The sequence below is a fragment of the Pagrus pagrus genome, assembly GCF_965226575.1.
Source record: "Pagrus pagrus genome assembly, chromosome: 2".
NCBI lineage: Eukaryota > Metazoa > Chordata > Actinopteri > Spariformes > Sparidae > Pagrus > Pagrus pagrus.
The window spans coordinates 7,362,792-7,385,567 of record NC_140186.1 but is presented as its reverse complement, the minus strand read 5'-3'; the positions used below and the strand labels follow the sequence as shown (position 1 = coordinate 7,385,567).

Genomic DNA, 22,776 nt, shown 5'->3' with positions numbered 1-22,776 from the left:
TTTTACTTTTTTTTTTTTTAGAAAAAAGATGCTTTTAAAAAGTACTTAAACACCAGTCAGCAAGGAAAGGAAAGTGGAAGGTAAGAAGTTACATTTACTCAAGTAGTGTACTTTTAAAAAGTATCAAGTGTTTTAAACATCTGTCAAGGACAAGAAATCAGAGGCTGTGAGGCTCCACTAGTTCATAACAGGACTCGGCAGGATTGGAGAAGGTTTGTTTTTCACATTTGGCTGCTTTTGACTTCATGGGATGGTGAGAAGTCATATTCATTTAAATCATTTATCATTAGGAAGTTTCACAGGTGGGTTACACACTTGAAGCTGGGTGTTTAGTGATTTCACTGAGTTTGAGGTGGGCAGGAAATTAGATTACTTGAAAGGTAAGTGGAAGGTAAATTTACTCAAGTAGTGTACTTGGATGTTTTAGCTGTTTGAGGTTTGGAGGCTGTCTTTGAACTTAGCAGGAGCGTCAATCGGGGCTCAAGCTGACATCAAAACAACTTCCATGCTCCCCTGAGGAGACGTGCGACCCAGTGACAGTGAGGACGGAGCGGCGCCCAGGTCTCTGCTGTTGGCCGGCATTTGCCAGGGAGTGTCGTTGAGCTGCAAAGCTCACGGCTGATGGTCCGTGTCAGCCCCGCTGGTGCACAGACCATCGCTGGACGCCACTGACCAGCCGCCTCGGTCAAACCGAAGCTGCTTCATTTCAGTCGTCCACCGACAGTGGGGACCTGAGAGGCGCCGCCCAGAGCGGCTCAACGTCACGTGTCCTCCAGAGGTAAGCGGAGGTTGTTGGTCGGCAGAGGTTTCTGTTGGAAGATATTTAAATGTTTCTGCCTCATTTTACAATTTTTTTTAGAGAAAGATGCTTTTAAAAAGTATTTAAACACCAGTCAGCAAGGAAAGGAAAGTGGAAGGTAAGAAGTTACATTTACTCAAGTAGTGTACTTGGATGTTTTAGCTGTTTGAGGTTTGGAGGCTGTCTTTGAACTTAGCAGGAACGTCAATCGGGGCTCAAGCTGACGTCAGAACAACTTCCATGCTCCCCTGAGGAGACGTGCGACCCAGTGACAGTGAGGATGGAGCGGCGCCCAGGTCTCTGCTGTCGGCCGGCATTTGCCAGGGAGTGTCGTTGAGCTGCAAAGCTCACGGCTGATGGTCCGTGTCAGCCCTGCTGGTGCACAGACCATCGCTGGACGCCACTGACCAGCCGCCTCGGTCGAACCGAAGCTGCTTCATTTCAGTCGTCCACCGACAGTGGGGACCTGAGAGGCGCCGCCCAGAGCGGCTCAACATCACGTGTCCTCCAGAGGTAAGTGGAGGTTGTTGGTTGGCAGAGGTCTCTGTTGGAAGATGTTTAAATGTTTCTGCCTCATTTTACAATTTTTTTTTAGAAAAAAATGCTTTTAAAAAGGATTATAAAGTATTTAAACACCGACCAGCAAGGAAAGGAAAGTGGAAGGTAAGAAGTTACATTTACTCAAGTAGTGTACTTGGATGTTTTAGCTGTTTGAGGTTTGGAGGCTGTCTTTGAACTTAGCAGGAACGTCAATCGGGGCTCAAGCTGACGTCAGAACAACTTCCATGCTCCCCTGAGGAGACGTGCGACCCAATGACAGTGAGGATGGAGCGGCGCCCAGGTCTCTGCTGTCGGCCGGCATTTGCCAGGGAGTGTCGTTGAGCTGCAAAGCTCACGGCTGATGGTCTGTGTCAGCCCTGCTGGTGCACAGACCATCGCTGGACGCCACTGACCAGCCGCCTCGGTCAAACCGAAGCTGCTTCATTTCAGTCGTCCACCGACAGTGGGGACCTGAGGGGCGCCGCCCAGAGCGGCTCAACGTCACGTGTCCTCCAGAGGTAAGTGGAGGTTGTTGGTTGGCAGAGGTCTCTGTTGGAAGATGTTTAAATGTTTCTGCCTCATTTTACAATTTTTTTTTAGAAAAAAATGCTTTTAAAAAGGATTATAAAGTATTTAAACACCGACCAGCAAGGAAAGGAAAGTGGAAGGTAAGAAGTTACAGTTACTCAAGTAGTGTACTTGGATGTTGTAGCTGTTTGAGGTTTGGAGGCTGTCTTTGAACTTAGCAGGAACGTCAATCGGGGCTCAAGCTGACATCAGAACAACTTCCATGCTCCCCTGAGGAGACGTGCGACCCAGTGACAGTGAGGATGGAGCGGCGCCCAGGTCTCTGCTGTCGGCCGGCATTTGCCAGGGAGTGTTGTTGAGCTGCAAAGCTCACGGCTGATGGTCCGTGTCAGCCCTGCTGGTGCACAGACCATCGCTGGACGCCACTGACCAGCCGCCTCGGTCAAACCGAAGCTGCTTCATTTCAGTCGTCCACCGACAGTGGGGACCTGAGAGGCGCCGCCCAGAGCGGCTCAACATCACGTGTCCTCCAGAGGTAAGCGGGGGTTGTTGGTTGGTAGAGGTCTCTGTTGAAAGATGTTTAAATGTTTCTGCCTCATTTTACAATTTCTTTTTAGAAAAAAATGCTTTTAAAAAGGATTATAAAGTATTTAAACACCGACCAGCAAGGAAAGGAAAGTGGAAGGTAAGAAGTTACAGTTACTCAAGTAGTGTACTTGGATGTTTTAGCTGTTTGAGGTTTGGAGGCTGTCTTTGAACTTAGCAGGAACGTCAATCGGGGCTCAAGCTGACATCAAAACAACTTCCATGCTCCCCTGAGGAGACGTGCGACCCAGTGACAGTGAGGATGGAGCGGCGCCCAGGTCTCTGCTGTTGGCCGGCATTTGCCAGGGAGTGTCGTTGAGCTGCAAAGCTCACGGCTGATGGTCCGTGTCAGCCCTGCTGGTGCACAGACCATCGCTGGACGCCACTGACCAGCCGCCTCGGTCAAACCGAAGCTGCTTCATTTCAGTCGTCCACCGACAGTGGGAACCTGAGAGGCGCCGCCCAGAGCGGCTCAACGTCACGTGTCCTCCAGAGGTAAGCGGAGGTTGTTGGTTGGCAGAGGTCTCTGTTGAAAGATGTTTAAATGTTTCTGCCTCATTTTACAATTTTTTGTAGAAAAAGAAACACCAGTCAGCAAGGAAAGGAAAGTGGAAGGTACTTACTCAAGTAGTGTACTTTTAAAAAGTATCAAGTATTTTAAACATATGTCAAGGACAAGAAATCAGATCATTTAAAAGGGAAGTGAAAGTAAGCAGAGCTATTTTAGTAGTTTTAGAAAGTGACAAGGTTCCTCGCATGACACACCGAGCTCCTCTCCCTTCCTGTCCCTCTCCATCTATATACTTTAATGTGCCATTAATGCATGATACTAACTTGGCTTCTTTCCCAGAGTTTTTGTGCTTTATCATCTTGGAAGTTCCCCTGGATCGTGACTGGGCCTACTGCAGTGATCCAGCTCAATGCCATGTGCTAGTGTCTCTCTCTCTCTCTCTCTCTCAACCCAACCGGTCAAGGCAGATGGCCGCCCACCTCGAGCCAGGGTCTGCTCCGAGGTTTCTGCCTCTTGAAAGGCAGTTTTTCCTCGCCACTGTCGCCACGTGCTTGCTCATGGGCAAATGTTGGGTCTCTGTTAATTAAGCATGGGACATATGAAAAATGAATTGAAATATCATTTGGTGAGATTTGGCAATATATTAATAAAAATGATTTGACTCTACTGATCAATCAGGGGTTTTTCCTTAAAGGTTTTTTTTTGGTTATGAAAAAATGGTTCTGTTCCTTTATTAATGATTATAAACTGAATTAATTATTTAATGAATATTAAATTGTTTTAACTATATCTACATTCTTGGGAGTTTATTGTGGTCCTTGGTATTTATATGTAGGTGTTACACGTGTTGTTACAATCACCCCTGCATGTGGGGACATTTGACTTCTTGTGTTTCAATGAAAATTGTGACTCTAACCTTGATTGTAAAAACATTTGGTGATTGTTGACAAGTGAAACACAGATACAACATAACCAACGTCAATGTTGACCATTAACTGATGCTGCTGAGTTACCATGTTACCAAGTCAGTTCTTGCAGTAAGTGAGAACACTCAACGTTCAATTAAAAAAAAGTTTAAACTAAAACTGAACATTATAACCTTAAAGTCTTTATTGCAGGATTGTATCAGACGGCATTAGTTTAAAAAAGGTGTGTGCTACCATCATGGTACCTGGAAGTGAATAGGCTAGAATAACTTCATTGTCCAGCCGGAGCAGGAATATTTTCTCTGGTCTCAGGAAAATAGGATTAAAAACAAAAACAAGACACCCTACATCGATCAAACAAAGATCTCTCCACTTTACATCTGTCAGTGCATTCATACCCATAGTGTTCAAGCTTACACTCTCATATTTAATGTTACTGTAACTGGTTGACTACATAAACTGCAGTTGGGATATCCCCCTTACAACTGCACCTTGCACCGTGCATCTTGAACATATTAGTCTAAATTTTTCACTTATTAATTTTTCTTTTAGACTTAATGTTTATTATACTACTCCCTGTGCACTGAGAGCAACATTAAGTCAAAATCCTTGTTTGTGTACACATAAAGCTGACTCTGAAACAAGCCCTTGTAGTAAAGCTAGTGTTTCTAACCGGAAGTTAAAAAAAAGAAGCTATTTTACTTTGAAACTCCTGAGCGGAAGTGTGGACCTCCAGCCTGCTTTTCCATCAACCGCCGCTTTCGCAACAGCCGCGAGCGGCATCGGCGCGTCCTCAGCCGGCGCCTGTCACATGGCTAAATATGGGTGTAGAGGGGTCAGCTTGCCGGCAAAATACACGACACCGAGGCACAAGTTTTAGACTGAAAGTCGGCTCACTGACTACGGAAAAGAGGAACACTGGTCCCGGGACAGACGTTAGCTGAACCGTGTGACTTGCCGCCCGCAGGGAACTTTCGCTTCTCCGTTACCTCTCCCCTGATGACCGCTCCTCCGAGGCGCCGCTTGTTTACGCGACCGTTGCTGCTGAAAGGACGGAGATAAGAGAGTCGTTGACGTTTAACTTTGGCACAGCTTCAGTGTCCGTCACTTCATGAGTGTAGACGACTGCGCAACAACTTTTTTTAACTCTCCGGTAAGTTGTTGGTCTGAACAGCTGACTCACGGACTGAAGGCCGGGCGGGCACCGGGGCGTCATGTTCGATCAGTCCGGCGCGGAGTAGATCAAAGCGGGTACAGCTTCTATGGGTTGACCCCCCCCTCCTCTTGTGGAGATGATCGGGTCACCGGACCTGCTGGCCTTCACCGGCACTGAGGGCTTTGGGGAAGGAGAGGAGGACCAGGAGGCTGTGCCTGAAGAGTTTTCTGTCCCCCTCTTGCCCACCTCTCACCCCTGGACCTCCTCGGCCCAGTTTCACAGGGACTTCATACTGGTGGCTGAATTCTCAGAGCAGGTGTGTGCTTTTACTTTGGATGATAAACTCCACCTGTAATGATCCTAGGACAGTGCTCTTTGAATCATTGTGGGTATCAACCCTCACAGCTTTATGGTTTTATGATGGGAAGTTATCATGAAGAGACCTGATCTGATCCCCTGGGGGAAGAAGTTTATTATAATATACCATTCAAAGTAATCCAAAGTGCTGTACAGAGCATTATACATTAATTAAAACTAAGACAGTAAGATCATTTTAAAACTGCATTTAAAAGACAAAAAGAAAAAAAGGCAAAATAACTGCTGGTACTGCAGATAAAGATCTCAAAAGCATTAGAGGAAACAGGAAACAAAAAAAACACATTAAAGCTATGCTGATGTACAGATACAGTTCAGTAGAGAGAGTGAACACTGTGTAGAAGAATAGAAAAATATTATAAATTACAATAAGAAGGCTATAGGCCGTGCAATACCTGAGGCCAGCGTACATTAATGAGTTTTATGTGCGTTAATGTTCAACCTCATATTTCTGTGCAAAGTATGAAAGTGAATATAGTAGTATATATTAACAACTATCATTATTCTACATCTAAGAACAAGAAATTCAATAACATCAAGTACTCTCACACAATGCTCCGCCCACAGCAATATCTGAAAAAAAATTGTACTTAAAAACAGTATTTGAGTAAATTGTACTGAGGTATCGGTTTCAGCCCTGAAAAAGCCATATCGGTGCCCCTACTGCAAATTAATATAAAGACATTCTGAGTTATCACCTTTATCCTATGATGAAACATTTCAATCTTTATGGGAGCGGTCTCCTCCACCCACAGCACAATGAGTCCCTAATGAGTATGAAACAGATGTAAAACGTGTGTCATGGCCTTCCCGGTCACCAGATCTCAACCCTATTAAGATTTTGGACGAGCTTGTTAGACTATTTTGGCCAAACAAAATTCACATACATGAATTAGTTAGAAAAAAAAAAGTTCAAAACATTTAATTATGTTATATTTATTTCCATATGTCTTATACTTTTGTTTTTTTTTAAAGATACATGCGTGTGGTTGTGTAGCTGCATTTCCTCAAAAAATGAATGTTGCAGCTTGGTGTTTTTTTGTGGTTAAGGTGTTGAAACTGATAGTGAGTGAGCTAAACTTTTATTCAGGAAGTCTCGATGAGATATCTGTTTTGCAAGAGAGATCTGAGTATATACTCTTAACAAGATGGAGTGAGTCACACGAGACAGCCATCACACACAGAAACACAGTATTTGAAGCAATCACAAAAAAAAATGATCTGCAATTAAAGTGAAGAAAGTAGCTGTTTCATTGCAGTCAGAAGTCGGGTCACACATGAATTACACAACAAACAAAATTAGGAATTTAAACTAACTACAAACTAGGAAACGACAAAAAAAGGGGTTTTTTCAATATTTTCTGATGTACTATAGATTTAAATAATGTAATAATGTCTCCAGGTTGGACCTAAGCCTGTGCTGACGATACCAGACGACCCCAGAGTCATCGGATCGTTCGACCTAAACCACTTCTCCGTTCGCATCATGTCTGTGGACTACCAGGCGTCCGGCCCCGGGCCCGTCCCTCCTCCGTCCCCCGGCCCCCGCCTCAACTTCAGCGAGGACTCCAGAGTGATTCTCGGAGACTCGGCAGAGGACGCGTTTGCGTACGTTCACCACATGACCCTGTATGACCTGGAGGCTCGGGGGATGGTGCGTCCTTTCTGCGTGGCGTACGTGTGCTCAGACCAGGCGAAGCTGATGGAGAACTTCTGTGAACTGTCGACGTGCTTCTCTCAGGCTGCTGACAGTCTCAAGACGGGAAACAGACAAGCGTTTTCTATGGAGCTGCAGAGGAAGTTACAAGAGCTCGAGTAAGATCAGAATATGCTCTCGTGAAATCACAACGTAAAACTTTGATTCCAATTTTACACAATGTCCCAACTTATTTTGAATCAGGGTTGTGCATGTACCTACTGACTTACTGATACATTAGCATCCACCACTGGCTGCGTGGTTGATATTAACTGAGTATGATTATATCCATTTTGCAGGACACATCAACTGATAAGTAACAAGACATTTAAGCACAGAAATCTCATAGAGATCTTTGGGATTTTCATAAAAATGTTTGTAAATAGCCTATATATCATTATTAATGCTCTTTTTTAAACTAGCTCTGATACTTACCTCAAAATTCCAGTATTGGTTTGGTTTTTACTACATATCAAGGGCAGTGGACAGTAATGGTCCACCCACACAGGTGATTTCAGGACTGATCAGACTTCTTCATAGGACTGTGTTGGTGTGTACAGACTCACTCGTTAGCATTTTGCGCCTCTTTAGGAGGCAGACTCGGGTCAGAGATGTTTGACCTCGAGTGGGCGATAGAAACACCGTGTTTTGATACGTAGTAATTGTTATTCTAGCTTGCTTCATCACGATATTTCATACATTATCACACTACAAGATGATTATAAGCTTATAATGTGTCTGTAGAATTAGCAGATGTCTCATTAGCCAGGTTAAGTGGAAACACCCGAAGTAAACTGGGAATATTTGAGGTCACCAAACTGAGAGTACCAAATGATAAATGTGAAGCTAGCAGGGGACCGACAGTTATGTCAGTAAAGTCAGTGAAGTGTTATCAGTCACATTAAGTGAAAACACGTCGGTTGTCGAAGGTGTGGTGTGTAAGGTTAGCCCTGACGTGTACATACTACACTGTTTGCACATGTGGAGTGCATACGGTCCACGTAGTCATACTTTTCGTTTGAACCCTTGCAGATATGAGTTGCTGATGAAATTTATGTTGCACAGACCATTGAAGCCACACAGATGAGGAAAGTATTGGTTGTTCTTTTATCCAGCGCAGCCAAGAAGTGAGAAGCATGCAGCAACATTTTATGATTGCAGCCGTTGATAATTTTTAGTTTTCAGATTAATTGATTGTTTGGGGGAGAAAGTTTCACAAAGGAATTAAAAATGCCAGTCATGGTTTTTTCCTGAACACGAGGCGAGATCTTCAAAATGCTTGTTTTGTCTGAACAACAGTCTGGAATCGAAAGATATTCGATTTACATTGACATGAAACAGAGAAAAACATTTGTTCAGTGGTTTAACTTCTTGTACTGCCGCCGTGACATACAGGTGTACCCACTAGACTCGGTGATATCACTGTTGGGTGGTTATAGATGCAGTAGAGTACATTTTTAAACTTTAAACCAGACAGAGCAGTGAAATGCTGTCGGTTACTCTTACAGTCTGCTGACTAAATATGCATCTCTCTCTGAATGTTTCAGGTACAAACGGTTGACTCTGCAGCAGGAGACAGATCATCCGAGGATGGTTAATGGCTTCGCAGAGTCGGGAGAAAAAGCAGATGAGCTTGAAGCCGTGGAGCGTTCAATCTCAAATCATAGAGATCTCCTCCGCCAGGTCACTTCCTACCCAAACAGGAAGCTGAAACAGCCTGACTTCCTGCCATACGACCCAGCTGACTCCCTCACGGATCCGATTGCGTTACTGCCTCCTCTTGAGCCCTGCCCCTCCCTCTCCACCTCCACCTCCACCTGCAGGTCTGAGCATCGTCTGAAGCCTCTAGAGGAGCTTTGCAACGGCTACTTCCTGTCACTGATGAAGGAGCAGCTCGCTGACACAGAGCGCCGCCTACGTGGCGACAGGAGCATACTGCGGACTGCTCGTGTCACACATTCGTTGTCCAAGAGACTCACCCCCATCAACTTCCTGTTTGAGCTGTGGAGCCCAGAGGACGGTGATGAGGAGGAGGGAGACGGCGCTGAGGTGGCGCTACGGAGGACGACGGGGACGAAGAGCAGCGTCGAGGCGTTTCAATCAGAACCGATGAGCCTGGAGTCGTTCTGCTCCTGTGTGGAGGAGATCCCGATCAAACTGGAGGCAGGTGAAGCCAGGACAGTGACCCCTGACAACAGTGTTGTCACGGAGATGACAGGAAGCGTGAGCAGTGGCGACAGCATTGAAGTGCTCGGGACCGAGAAGTCTTATCGGACGCAGCACGTCGACACAGACAGCAGAGGTACGAAACAATCAGTTGATTATTTGAATTGAATATTTTTGTGACACTGTACACAAATGAGCGGTTACGGATAATGAATGAATGAATAATTAATTGAAAAAATAATCCACATATTATTTGAGCTGCAGTCATATGTCAGTATAAACCCTCAAATATCCTTCTTTTAGCAGCTGACAATTCACTCTCCTCAACAGAAACACCAGATGGGATGACGGACGCCTCTTACAGGCGAGCGGCAGTAGATGTAGGCAGCCGGCGCGTGCGAGCGTACGCCAAACGAGCCAACAGCGAGGACAGCATCGAGGTACTGAGCACCACCGAGTCCATCATTCCTGACGACCTCACCGCCATCGAAGAGGAAGAGGCGGAGTACCAATCTCTAAGTAACGGCTTTGGAAATGAAGAAGAGGTACTGACGGACTATAAATGTGACGATGTCCTCAAGGAGGGGAAGACTTTGAATACAACAGCTTCGAATGAACGACCCGTTCAGGAGGATGACAGTCTCGTTGACAGATACGAGACCTTAAAGCAAATAACTGTCAGCAGTGAGATTACAATCAAAGAGGAGCAGGTCAGTGAGGGTCTGAGCAGCAGTCAAGTCCATGAAGACCAACCTGAGAAGACGTCCAGACTACTGCAAGGTAATACATCTGTTACAACATTCGTCTTTAAACACAATTTTAAGACTATGTAGACACTGTAGTAAACATTTCCATCCATGCATCGGGGTCATTCTGCTCCTGTTTGGAGGGAAACCACTGTCAACAATCGATTTTTAAATGTGCAAAACTAGTGGAGAGAGAAAATCTGCTTTTTTTTTAAATGTAGCGTCTCAAGTTGCCAGTATGCTTCAGAAACACACTTGCACACACCTTTTTCGACGTTGGATTAGGGGGTTTTGCCCGATCATTTCTTTAACCTTCTGAAACCAACAGTCCAGCATTCATATCCGGTTCACCTGAGGTTGTTACTGGTTTCCAAAGTGGAAAAACAGTGCAGCTTGAGAAATTTCAAATGAAACAAAGTATATTTGTCTAATTTCTAGTCAAAATATCTCATTACATTAAGACACAATCCTCTTGAAAGTAACATTTCAGTGACTTGTTTTTAGACATTTTTCACTTTTTCATTGGCCAATTTGGTCACTTACTACAAGTAAAAGAAACACCTTAAATTCACAGTTTTTAAAAAAAACTTATTTTTGAAGTGGCATTTTTGCAAGTGTTTTTTTCCTTAAAGGAGCAGTTCACATCTACTTCAGTTGGTTAGGCTGTTTTGCTGTGAAGCTCCAGAAATGATAAAAGAAATGATGAAATCATTTTTAAAAAACTGAAAGAAATCTGCTTTTCAGAGACTTGATTTGTAAACCACACTGGCTGTTTCTTGAGATGTAGGAGTTTTGAAAGGAGATGAATCCTCCCCTAAAAACAAGCAGTTGTGGGTTGTGGGGTGTCCGGTTTTGGTAGTTTTAGCCATTATTTAAGTTGGTTATAGCAGTTACAATACTCATCAATCACTGCGATCTGGGAACACAACATCAGAGCTACAGCAAAGTCCAACGTGACAAGAAACACAAGCAGATAATCTGATTTATTTACAACCTAATTGTCCAAGTCGCTTCATTTGGATGTAAAGGTAAGTGCACTGAAAATAATAAGATTATTCCCTCAGTGCTCAGGAGACGTTTGGTATGTCAAAGTTGAACCAGGAAGTCAGCCTGCATAGTGTAAGGAAGTGCTAAAATCAAACAAGCTGTCTTTTGTTAACATTCATCAGTTTTCACTTCCAGATAACTTTCTTTAAAACCTGTCTGATCCTCTGACTGCTCGTGTTTCTTGCCACATTGGTGTTGCCACACACTGAATGAGAGTCTTGTAATAATTCAGTCGGTACAGTCGGTTATTTTTAGTGATAGAAATGAGGGACAAAACTACGGAAATGTTACCCAGGTTGTTATAAACCAGAGATGTCTTTTAATATGTAATAAATGTTATTATTGTTATTAGCTGAAGAAGCCGTGGACTCGACGCCTCAGTGGCCTGAAGTCCACCAGACGGTGCAGACGGTGCCCGACCTTCGTGTGAACTTCGCCCCCTCTGTCACCCTGGCGGAGGTTGAACAGTGGTGTCCGCCTAGCGCTCCTCTCAGGCTGCTGAGCATCGACGAGGCGTCTGACTGCAACAGCTTCACCGGCTCCTCGGACCCGCCCACTCCCACCCGAAATATCCACAGCAACATCCGCTCAGACAGGAAGAGGAGGAGGAAGGCTGGACTCAGGGCCCTCAGGTTCCTCAAACAGAACTCGTTCTCCCAGCATGCCGTGTTTTGCCTCCTGAGCGGCCGGCCGCTGGTCGTCATCGGGGGAGATGAGGGTTTTGTCAGGAAACTGGTGGATGCTCTGAGTCTCTTCCTGCCTGCTCCTGGTCCTGAGGGAAATGCTGTGATGATGTGTTTGACGACACCGCTTCAACTGACCGACCTGCTCACCTGGAGACTGATAGGAATACACAGGTACTCCGTAAGACGGCTCATTACCTCTTTGTATATATATTTAGTTTCATGTCCTATTAATCTCATTACAAAATTACCATTTTTTTTATGTTGAGATGCCCTGAGAGCTTTTGTGCCCTGATCGTGCACAGCCCTCAGGAAACACAAAACTTCCCCTTTGCTTCCATTCTCTCTTTCTCCTCTTCTTCCCAGATCACCCTCCGGCTCGTCTGCCAGCATCCTTCACTCTCTGACTCGCTACAGTCGTTATCTGGCCCTGTTGGACCTGGACCAGAGGACGCTGCACTGCCCGTCATACTCCGGCTCTCTCATCAGCAGACTGGCCGACCCGAACACCGGCATCAGCCGAGGCCTCACCTACCTGCTGCACCTGGAGAGCTGCCTGACTGCTCTGGCCAACCAGGCTCTGCTGTACGCGTTTCGTCCCGCTTTACAACGTCCAACAGCTGCTGGAGGGACGGACGGTTCAGAGAAAGAGGACTTCCTGTTCAGACGGGGTATCTGCAGCAGCGTGAGCGATTTGAGAGTGATGCATTTCCTGTCTGACCTCATCAAACAGCGCCATGCAGGACGTGGACCGCCGGTTTTAAGGTTTTCTTACAGCTCAAGTCACCTGCACAGAAATACATATGCAGCATAATAAAGTGTAAAGATAATCTATTCAAATATCTTCAACTAAAAGCACTGATTTCTCTGTGATAATGACTGAGACAGAGTTGTGTTATTTGCCACTGTGAACATGCTAAAACACAAGAATCAAGCTTATTTGTTTTTATCTGCAGTGTTAAATTTTAGTGTGTATGCATGACTTTTACTCCATGATGCTGAGTCAGACACGAACCTCTGGATTACTGAACGCAGATGCACTAGTGCCTCACAAGCACCAAAGACTTTGACATGCTGGAGGCCTCTGCAACTGAAGCACTGGACTTTTTTATGAAGTATGTTTTTAAAATGAAGGTTGATCACTGAATCTATAATTGAGCCACATATGAAGACTGTATCATTTAAAAACAACAGATCTGAGATTACTGTTACACCAGCGTGGTATTGTTGCTTGTTTGTGGATCTTGGTGGTCCAGTACTACACGGACTGGTGATTATTTACTAACACCTGTGAATGTATCTAGTCCGTCAGGTCTGTTGCTCTGTCATTTAACTATTAACCAGCTTGGCTGTCGTTTTTAAATGATCACCAAGTGTTTCTGACACGTCAGCCAATGAAAGTCGGTCATTGTCTACTCACCCAACGACGATGGAAACTCTGGTGCTGGAGCTTCACAGCAAAAAGGCGTTGCAGCATTCTCCTAAACAACTGAGGTAGATGAAGATTTGTCCATGCAGCTCCTTTTCACTGGAGGTGCTTAGCTAATAGAGTTAGCACACATCCCATCTGAAGTGGCTGCATGAGCTGGACTTTTTGTTCTGTTGTTTAATGTTTTAAAACAAGTCTCCATCTACTTCAGTTGTTTTGGAAAATGCTGCAACGTTTTCTGGGCTACAAAACATCACATTCACATTTAGGACATTTAGCAAACGCAAAACGCTTTTGTCCAAAGTGACTTACAATAAGTACATTTTGTCACAAGAAAGAAACCACAACATATCACCGTCGATAAGGTAGAAAAAAAAAAAATAGAAACAATTTTCAAGCCCTCATCGGAGCACGGTAGCTGCTATTTATCAAGGATACCTTAAGTACATAAGTGCTATGGTTTACCTGACTTTCCATCTGCATGGGGAGTAGATAGTGACTGATCTTTTATTTTTGGGTGAACTTATCCTTTAATGTGACTGACATGAAACTATAGAGGGTTTTAATTTTAGCCTCACTTGTCTGCTTTACTAAACAAACCTAAAACCAGCTGGACGTGTCGCTGTGCTTCAGTTAAGATTTTACTGATATGCCTGAAAAGTTTAAAAACTTTGGGAAATTTGTTTTGCCGACAGTGAGATGAGAAGATTTTTACTAGTTACACACTTATATCGAGAAAAAAAGCCAGCAGCAACGTAATTTAGCTCGGACTTGACACGGGGGGAGTCTGGGTCTGTCAAAGACCAGCGTGTCTAAAGCTCTATCACAACACATTATGTCTCCTCTGTTTAATCTAAACAAATAAACAAAGTTTAAAATGACAAATTCACATTTTACACCCAAAATTTTTAATTTTTTTCTGAAAAAGGATCCATTATCTCACTTTATAAATCTTGACTTTAAATGCATGGTGCATTACGTTATACTTCTGTTTTTTTAATTTTTTAAATAGCACATAAATTTCAGTTTAAACAGTTAAAACTGCACAGCGGCTTTAGCGAGCAGTCAACATTACTCCATGTGATTTGTTCTGGACGACACAGGTTTAAAAACATGAACGGCAGCTGAGTTAATGACAGAGAAACAGCCTTGTTTCACACTGTACTTTTATATTTGTTACTGTATTGATGCAAATATGAGCCGATTTTAGTGTGTGTGTGTGTGTGTGTATTTAGAAAATAAAGTGATGTATTTTACATTGAGATTATAGATTAAACAATGAAGCAGTCCAGAGCAACCAACACTTTATTTTCCTTTTCTATTAATAAAAGTAAATTTTTCCATTTATTTACCAACAAATAATTGCCTCTTATGATCATTTATAAAAGTCGATATCCAAAAGTATCTCCTGACAGTAATTAACGTAAAAACCACTCTGAAATCCCAAAAACCCCAAATCAGTTCTAGACTGTCAGCGCGCTGAAAAAACACTGAAAAATCCATTAAAGAATGAAGCAACATAAAGTGTCTTGATAACGTTGTTAAATGAATAACAATCAGGATGTGTTCAAAGTCTCGTCAAAAACGTCTGTCACACGTCGACCCGTCGCTTATCCAGCTCGGCCCGTCTGGACGAGAGTGCTGCAACCTCGGTCTTTGCCAGAGACATCAGTGTGGAATCAGGCCCATCTACAACAACCAACGACAAAACAAATATAATTCAACACGTGTTTAAAAGGAGGCTTCACACCAAATTTATTGCACATCTGAGAAGTGAGACTTACAGTCCAATTGTTTTTTGTGCAAATGGAGCCATTAATGTGAGAGAGAATCAGCCCTGAGGGAGGAGAAAAAACTTTGATGACACATTCACCAACAATTGTGAAATGATGCGTTTCAGTGACAAATGCAAAGAAAGACCTCCATAGGGTTCCCTCATTTACAGTTGGCTTTATAAATAATATAGATTATTGTAGACATCGTTAAAAAGAGGAAAGACAAAGAATTTTCCCTTCAACAATCTCTTGGATCTTGATACCAAAGAAAAGACTTGGAGGAAGGTTCAGTGGATGAGAGTTGTGGGACTTACAGCTGACTCTGCAACACCTGGGTGGAGAGGAGTTTAACAGGCACTGGACTGCCTACAGGGGGGAAAAGACAGAGTGTTAAATTAACACACAACTGAGATGCGCTGAAGGATCACCACATGTGACAGAGCAACTTACAGTAGGTGCTGATCACCGCCACATCAGGACAGGTCATGGAAAACAAGGCAACAGATCAGACCCACAGCCTTCTACTAACTTCTACAATCCAGTATGAAAAGGAACAGAGAAACTCTGATCTGAGCGTTTTTTCTAGCTCAAAGGGTTGTGGTGCTTTTGTTGCAGCAGATAAATTAAATATGACTCACTGGTCCCCGCTCTCTGTTGAAGAAGACTGAGTGGGTGCAAGGGCGCGAAGAAAGGGTAACAAATTATCCCCATCTGACAGAGAAACAAAGAAATACAATGTTTTGTGGCTGTGTTGAACCTCGAAGCAGACGGTTTCTGTACTCAAGAACTGTTTCATCCTCATTCACAAATACAGTCCAGAGGTTTTTTTTTTACCCTTACTGGCTCTGTAGTGCATCTTTGTATTCTCATCTTGTGCTTTATGAGCACCAAGAGCAAAGACGTAATGACTGCAGAGAGCATCATGTTGGTTTCAGTAATGGCAGATGGGAAAAGATGACGGCTATAATAATAACAACCTCATGCTTTGCAATAAATAAAGACTTTTACTTTTAATAAAGGATCGATGTCATTGTGACAATAATTGGGTTAAATTACACTGAACAAGGGGCTGTTATGAGGCGTCCAAATTTGTAAGTAAGTGCCGAGTTGGATGTGTTGGCTCCGCTGTTTGATCAGTGCTGCACAAACTCTTGCTCCAAGATGGCAGCACTAATATTCGGGATATTTTAGGATTCGTTTTTGTACAGAGGAAGTGAAGACCTGTCGTCCGTCTTTATATACTGTATAATGTATCTGACACATTCACATAAATACTGGCGTAGAGCAGCGGGCGTATCCCGAGCCACCTAATTTTTCATGAACAAAACACTTCAGGTCCTGGTTCGAAACTATGACATTGTTTACTTAAATTCATGGCATGAAGACAAGATTAACTGGGAGAGTGTGAGTCAGCTGGAAGGAACAAGCATCATTGTGTTGAATTTGTTGTAACTACAAAACAGTCTGCAGACACCAGCTACAGAGAGCACTTTGACCAGACGGGTTTAATTCTGGAGTATCAAAATGATCAAATGTCAGACTCGGACCCAAATTCAGCCGTCATACAGGGGGTCTAAAACACTTTTGGATGATCTGATGAAGACTTGAAAGCATACTGAGGCCATTACAGAGCAGTGGTACCGACTGTGCTACAGACCTGTGGGGTTGCAAATCTGTTCAGTTTCCTACGTTCTACCACTAGAGGTCGCCAACGGATGCAAAAATGTGTTTTACTTGCATTGTATTTAAGCCACCTCAATCCCTACCAACATTCAAATGCTGTTGATCATATAAATAGACACCTTTGTACTTTGATTAAAGCAGGATTGTGAATCCTTTACTTGTAACAGAGTATTTTTACATTGTTGTATTTGTACTCTTAAGTAAAAGATCTGAATACTTGTTTCATTTCTGCTGTCCTGCTGATAAAACCTTGTTTGATCATTCAACACCCAGTTGAATGATCTCATTTCCTAAGAGGAGCAGATGCACACACACACTCACCTGTTGTGTTTTGCATCTCCTGTGAGACCTCCTGAAAGAAGGAGCTGAGACGTTCTGCACTGGAGGACAAACTCTCCCACAGCCACTCGAGAGCCCACGCATTCTCCTGTTGGTTGGAAAGTTTACATCCTCATTTCGGCTTCATGGCTCCTCGAGAATTATCACGAGATGTTATTTATATCATTTCAGCCATAGATGGAAGTATAGGAGATGATAAGGAACGTGGAAACTGTGGACTACATGTCTACCAACAGGATAGAGACCGAGGAAGAAGAGGAAGGGGAGATTACCTTGAATGTACTGAGCACAGGGAGGGCTGGACTCAGAGCAGAATTAAGGATTCTCAAACTTAAAGCCCCCGTTACTAACAGCAGCAAGGCCTGATCTGGGTACACCTGTAAACACAAACACACATATCAACCGTTTTTACCTTACCCACTCATAACGCCAAAGAGTTTAAGTGTAGATCAGAGCGGACGTACCTCCAGAAAGGCTCGTGGGATCGTCAATGTGTTTGACAAGTGCTGGTCGCGCAGGACAGAATTCACAACAGCCTTTGCTCCCTTGAGAAGAACAAAAACAGATACAGCTTAAAACAAACAATGATACATTTTTAAAAATTAGCTTCATGAATAAGAAATACGCACATGTAGGAACTGTGTGCTCGGTGCTGGGAGAGCGGAGACTGAACCACGAGTTGTGTTGACGACTGTGAGTAAACTGGTCCAACACTGAGACTGAAGCAGAAAGAGATCAGACGTACAATCACACATTAGAACAGGCTGATGAGGGCTGATTTAAACAAAAATCTTCCCTACTGGACAGAATGTTGAACATTGGATGCAGATCACTCGCATATATTTTGGAAATGTCAAATATTTTTAATGTTTTGGAAAAAGTTACACAAATACTACAGAAGATACTAGGATACGATGTCCCTGTGAGCTGTATGGTACTATGTGTAATTTAAGAGGGGAAATGTACCGACTAGGGATAGGTTTCTTGTTAAATTAATGTTATAAATACTGTACGGATTTTTTCGATGACTTTGTTGAGTCTTCCTCCTGCTGCCTTGATATTTTACCAGCAGGGTTCAGACTGCATGACTCCAGATCTGCTACAGATTGTCAACATGTCTCTTCTTTCAGGCGTCTTCCCCCAAGCCATCTGCAGTCATTAAACCACTCCTGAAGCTGATGTGTTTATCTTTTGATCTGAAACTGAGCAGTGACTAGTGTTTGAAGACTTACATCAGCGAAGACAGCAGAGCAATATCTCTGAACCCTGAGCCCAAACTTCACCAGTGCATCGCGCTCCAACGGCACAGTACCTAAAGAGAGAAGAATTTGACTTCTGAGAAAATCCTTTTGTTTTGTTTTAAAAAAAAAAAAAGACGTTTTAAGTAAAAATCTATAATCTATCTATGTCTGACCTTTTATTCGCTCCCACGGCGCTTCAGGATAGCAGAGCTGCGATGGCTGACTGACCACCACCTTTGGTGCTGTCGCCGTTTTGAAGATGAAGAGATAAAAGAGGAAGAGCTGGGGCGTGAGGCGAGAGGCGGGTGCGTTCACTGAGGTGAAGAAACTGAACAGAGCGGACGTAAAGTCTCCCTCCAGGCACCTGAAGAAAGGGATGAGGTCCTTTAGCTGCTCGAGGCTGCTGGAGAAACACATCAAATGCCAAAAACCAGGCGTCACCAGTCATGTCAGAATAATATATGAATATATTCATGAGATTTTATTTTGAAAGGCTATGGCTGCACTCTTTTATAAACAGGGGGCTGAACCATCATATGTTTATGTACCCATGTCATTTAAAAATACGCTTTAGCAGCACAAACCCAAATTTTGAACTATTGCCAATTTTATTCTAGAACAAAAATATTCACTGACACAAACAAAACTGAATTAACTAAGCAAAAATGTAACATTATTATAAAATATTATTTAGATAGAGGAAAGGTATTCTTATTTGAGTACGTTTATTATCGACTACTCACAATTTGGAGTCATCAGTCTGGACGACTCGCAGGTAGCGGCACAATTCTCTGTACCTGCAGACAGAGACAACACAGCCAGGTTTTATAAGCATTTGAAAATGGAAAAATTGTGTGCGTCTATGATGCATCGGAGTGTGTGTATCCACTTTGTACCTGTGCTGTTGCTGTAGTAATTCCGTTCTCAGCAGAACTACAGAAATCTGCTCGATCAGGACGTCCTTCTTGCCTTTGTCTTTGCGGACGCCCGACACATTCTGACCCTTCAGCACAGACACCAGCAGGACGTCATCCCACGGCCGGACACACAGGCTGAAACACAAACACAAAAGGTTATAGTTATACACAAAAATGCTTTGATTTGTAACTAAATAAAGAAGTACAGACACACAAGCTTATGTCGCGAATGCTGTGTCGCAGGCACATTTAAACACACACCTGTTCCTCAAGCACTTCAGCTCAGCTGGGAAAAATAATTTCTTGTAAAAATCCTGCAGTTTACGGGTGAATTCTGGGGTAAAGTCAGTCATTACCATCTGTCTCTGCAGCGCTGATATTACCCTGAAAAACCCAAACACACACATGGAAGAAGAGGATAAATATCTTAATGAATTAGTTATAGACAGGACACTAGACGGGTTTTGTGCGTGTGTGTACGTACCTATTGAGTAACAGCACTTTGGCCTCAGCAGGATTCGCCATTGGAGACTTTCTAATGAAATTCCTGTTAAGAAAATCAATACACAGAAAATTCTTAAATGTGAAGACAACCAATTATCTATAACCTTTGATGCTACTGTGTGTGTGTGTGTGTGTACCCTGAGATTGGAAAATGTCGAATAAAGTCCTCGGCGGCTCCTAGTCTCATGATGGCAGCTGCTCTGTCGTTCTGTTTATCTGCTTTGTTCAGGAACGACGACACAAGCTCGTACACAGGCGTGTAACTGCAAAATAAACATTTGAATGAAGCAAAATTCAACAACTTTTCATTTGTTTATAATGTCGTTGTTTGGAATGAGACATGTGAAGTTGGTACAGATCAAAACACAGTCGAGGCTCAAAAGTCTTAATACTTTTGGTCATATGGTGAATCCAACAAATACTGGATGGACATTTGGTTTAAATATTCATGGATGAGGATGAATAAAGAAAAGATTTCTGTCAAATAAATGGTGTAAGAAGATCATCAGCAGGAGGTTACACTCACTCGTAGATGAGGCCTTGCTCTTTTGGTACGCTCAGACCATATTCCTCCACCGCCTTCCCCTTCATGTAGGAAGTGAACTGTGCAGCGAGCTCTTGTCTGAAGCTCTGCAGCATCGTATCTGGACAAGAGGAAGACAGTGAACAATGGCAGTGAAGAGACAGACATTTAATTACAATAACACAACATGTGGTTAGGACTGAGGTTTTTCAAGATTTGAATTTCATATCTATGTCCACATGCGCTAGAGGAAGTACCTGCAAGTCTGAGATGTGCGTCTGTTTCAGACAGTGTGAGGTTGAAAGTCTTCAGTCCTCCCAGCAGCGCACAGTTTCTGCGGTTGTTCCAGAAGTCGCTTCGCTTGTGGCTGTTGCAGTGGCACACGCCGCTGTAACACCACATTACACACTGAACACACACACAAGCAGGAAACTTTCAGTTTCACAGAACTTCAGGGACAGCTGACATCACCATTTGACATCTCGTAAATGTGCCGGTGTCGTTCAAAACCAATCAATCAATGTTTACAGTGAAGGAGGGAAACACCTGTGTAAGTACTACAGAGCAACAAACTATTTGTTAGTGTTTTATTAGACAATTCTAGACTGAAAACGTGAGTAAACACCTCTTTGAGTGTCAGCATCAGGTGTTAGCAGTCTATCTACGTTATGACACTGCTGCTTATTGCCATTCAGCGAAATTGCTCCTCTTAACCTTCAAGATGTATGAAAGCAATGCATCTCATAAATGTTTCAGTGTGGCACAGTGGCTTGTGGTGACGGTGCACACTTTGGAGAGTTCACACATTACAAATGAAAGCTTGTCATTGTCTAGTGAATAAGACAAGACTGATGCAATGCTGGAAAAGAGAAGAATTACACCCCTTCTTAAGCATACATTTAGTTTTGATGTGTTAATGTTTGTGTTGTGCATTATTCCCCAAAGACAGTGTACAGTTTACAGACTTCAACGCCATTACATACCGTTGATGCCAGCTTGTCGCAGATATAGCAGAAGCACTGATCGCAAATGAGCTGGTTACCGGCCGCAGGAGCACCAGTTTCATGGTCTGTGGCCCTGAGAAGAAGAAGAGACGCGGTGTGATTGTCTCTTATTGAGAGAAACAAAGTACTGAGCATTATTGTGGGGTAATCTACTCACGTGAAGGGATGTATGGGACAGTCATAGCGCGCATGAGGCAGCACCTCAGCACGGCGGGAGAAGGTAACAACCAGGTCTTCATCCAGGGCACTGGGAGTTAAAGCACAGTCTGAAATACGGAAGAACAGGTGGTGACCACTGACAGTAGGGGTAGACGGGCCGATATTCAAGATTTTCCAGTTATCGGTGTCTGTGATTTTCGGTCAGATTGCCAATAAAATAAACAAATATAAAAATGGAAATACTCTAGTAGAGTTAAAACAGTACTTGAATAAATTGTACTAAATTCATCACTTATAGTCTCCTTGATTTCTAATAATCGGTATCGGTGATTATCTACAGACACAAACAGGCTGGTGTGTGAAGTAAACACTTACCACTTTTCTTCACATCCTCCACCTCCACGATGAGAACAGAGGGGTCACTGCAGGATATATCATAGTCTTCATCGTCATCATCACTGAGGATGATTATTTCTCCACTGTCCACCGCTGTACACATCAGAAATGTCTGGCAGGAGAAAGGAAAAGGAAAGGCAAACATTACCAGGAGTCTTTGAACGAGTGAGTCACACATCATCAAACCCTTTACGTGTTGTAAAACCTTGCCTTGGCTGGACTGTTAAGATTTTAGGAGGAGACTTGTTTAATGTCAATAAAATTTAAAGGGGCATATAACCTGTACGATCAAACCGTGTCTCGTCTGCGTTATTCTGCAGCGGTAACTTTCAGACAAACGGACCAAACACCGCTGCTTGTTTCTCACTTCTCAGAAGCTAGCTAGCTCTCTTCAGGGCAGGAAACAGAGTTATGTTGTCAACAAGTGTTTACGCTTTTCCTCTTTACGAGAAAATAAAGTAACGTCAACCGATTAAAACATATTTCAATGACATGTAGTTGTGTGAGCGACATAATTATCTTACCTTCGTTGTCTTTTAAACAAAATAAATAAGTTGTTTTTGGCGCCCGTCGCTCTCGGTTCACACCATCACCGGATGTGACGTTTTTATTCTTCTTCGTCGGCTTTTTGGGCGGTTTGCAAACCAGCATAAAGGCGTATTACCGCCATCTACTGGACAGCAGTGTAGCGCCGTGTTCACACACCTGATGTTTTCACCTTTTACTGCTTTATAACCGGAATCATGGTTAATATAATTTGGCTTTTTTTGACAAGAATTTACAATAAAAAAAAAACTTTAATGTCAAAGTGAAAGCAGATTTCTACAAAGTATTGTCAATTAATTAAAAATATATAACGTAAAAAAAAGAGATTGCATAATTATTATTATTACATTATACTATATTATTATACTATGAATACAGTATATTATGGATTTGGGGATATTTTAGTGTTTCACCTGATTGTTTATTCTCTAACATTTTTATTTTGTGTTTTGTCAATATCCCCCAAAATGATGCAACACATTTCATTTGACTTTTAAATTCA

The 22,776-nt window shown here is 43.0% G+C and overlaps 2 protein-coding genes across 4 annotated transcripts; one reads left to right on the top strand and one right to left on the bottom strand.

Annotated features, from left to right (window-relative positions):
- Positions 1-4,616: 4,616 nt before the first annotated feature.
- smcr8b (Smith-Magenis syndrome chromosome region, candidate 8b) lies at positions 4,617-14,075 on the top strand. Its single transcript, XM_084376354.1, has 6 exons — positions 4,617-5,361; positions 6,823-7,235; positions 8,664-9,418; positions 9,613-10,062; positions 11,428-11,932; positions 12,125-14,075. The coding sequence occupies exons 1-6, from the start codon at positions 5,182-5,184 to the stop codon at positions 12,570-12,572; spliced, it is 2,751 nt and encodes a 916-aa protein (XP_084232480.1). The 5' UTR covers positions 4,617-5,181; the 3' UTR covers positions 12,573-14,075.
- Positions 14,076-14,221: 146 nt separating this feature from the next.
- On the bottom strand, positions 14,222-22,333 carry LOC311271027 (uncharacterized protein). 3 transcript variants are annotated; one of them, XM_084376366.1, is made up of 21 exons: positions 22,253-22,333; positions 21,708-21,840; positions 21,331-21,439; positions 21,153-21,246; positions 20,427-20,577; positions 20,173-20,290; positions 19,784-19,909; positions 19,627-19,689; positions 19,404-19,526; positions 19,122-19,277; positions 18,969-19,022; positions 18,399-18,628; positions 18,217-18,296; positions 17,614-17,703; positions 17,449-17,529; positions 17,257-17,361; positions 16,967-17,072; positions 15,601-15,673; positions 15,277-15,328; positions 14,972-15,024; positions 14,222-14,876 (listed from the first exon to the last, which is right to left on the bottom strand). In XM_084376366.1, exons 2-19 carry the CDS (start codon positions 21,829-21,831, stop codon positions 15,310-15,312), a joined length of 1,902 nt encoding a protein of 633 aa, XP_084232492.1. In that variant the 5' UTR covers positions 21,832-21,840; positions 22,253-22,333; the 3' UTR covers positions 14,222-14,876; positions 14,972-15,024; positions 15,277-15,309. The 3 variants fall into 3 exon arrangements, with proteins under 3 accessions (XP_084232492.1, XP_084232493.1, XP_084232494.1); XM_084376367.1 differs by having other exon boundaries at positions 18,399-18,625; XM_084376368.1 differs by lacking the exon at positions 15,601-15,673.
- Between the last annotated feature and the right edge of the window lie 443 nt (positions 22,334-22,776).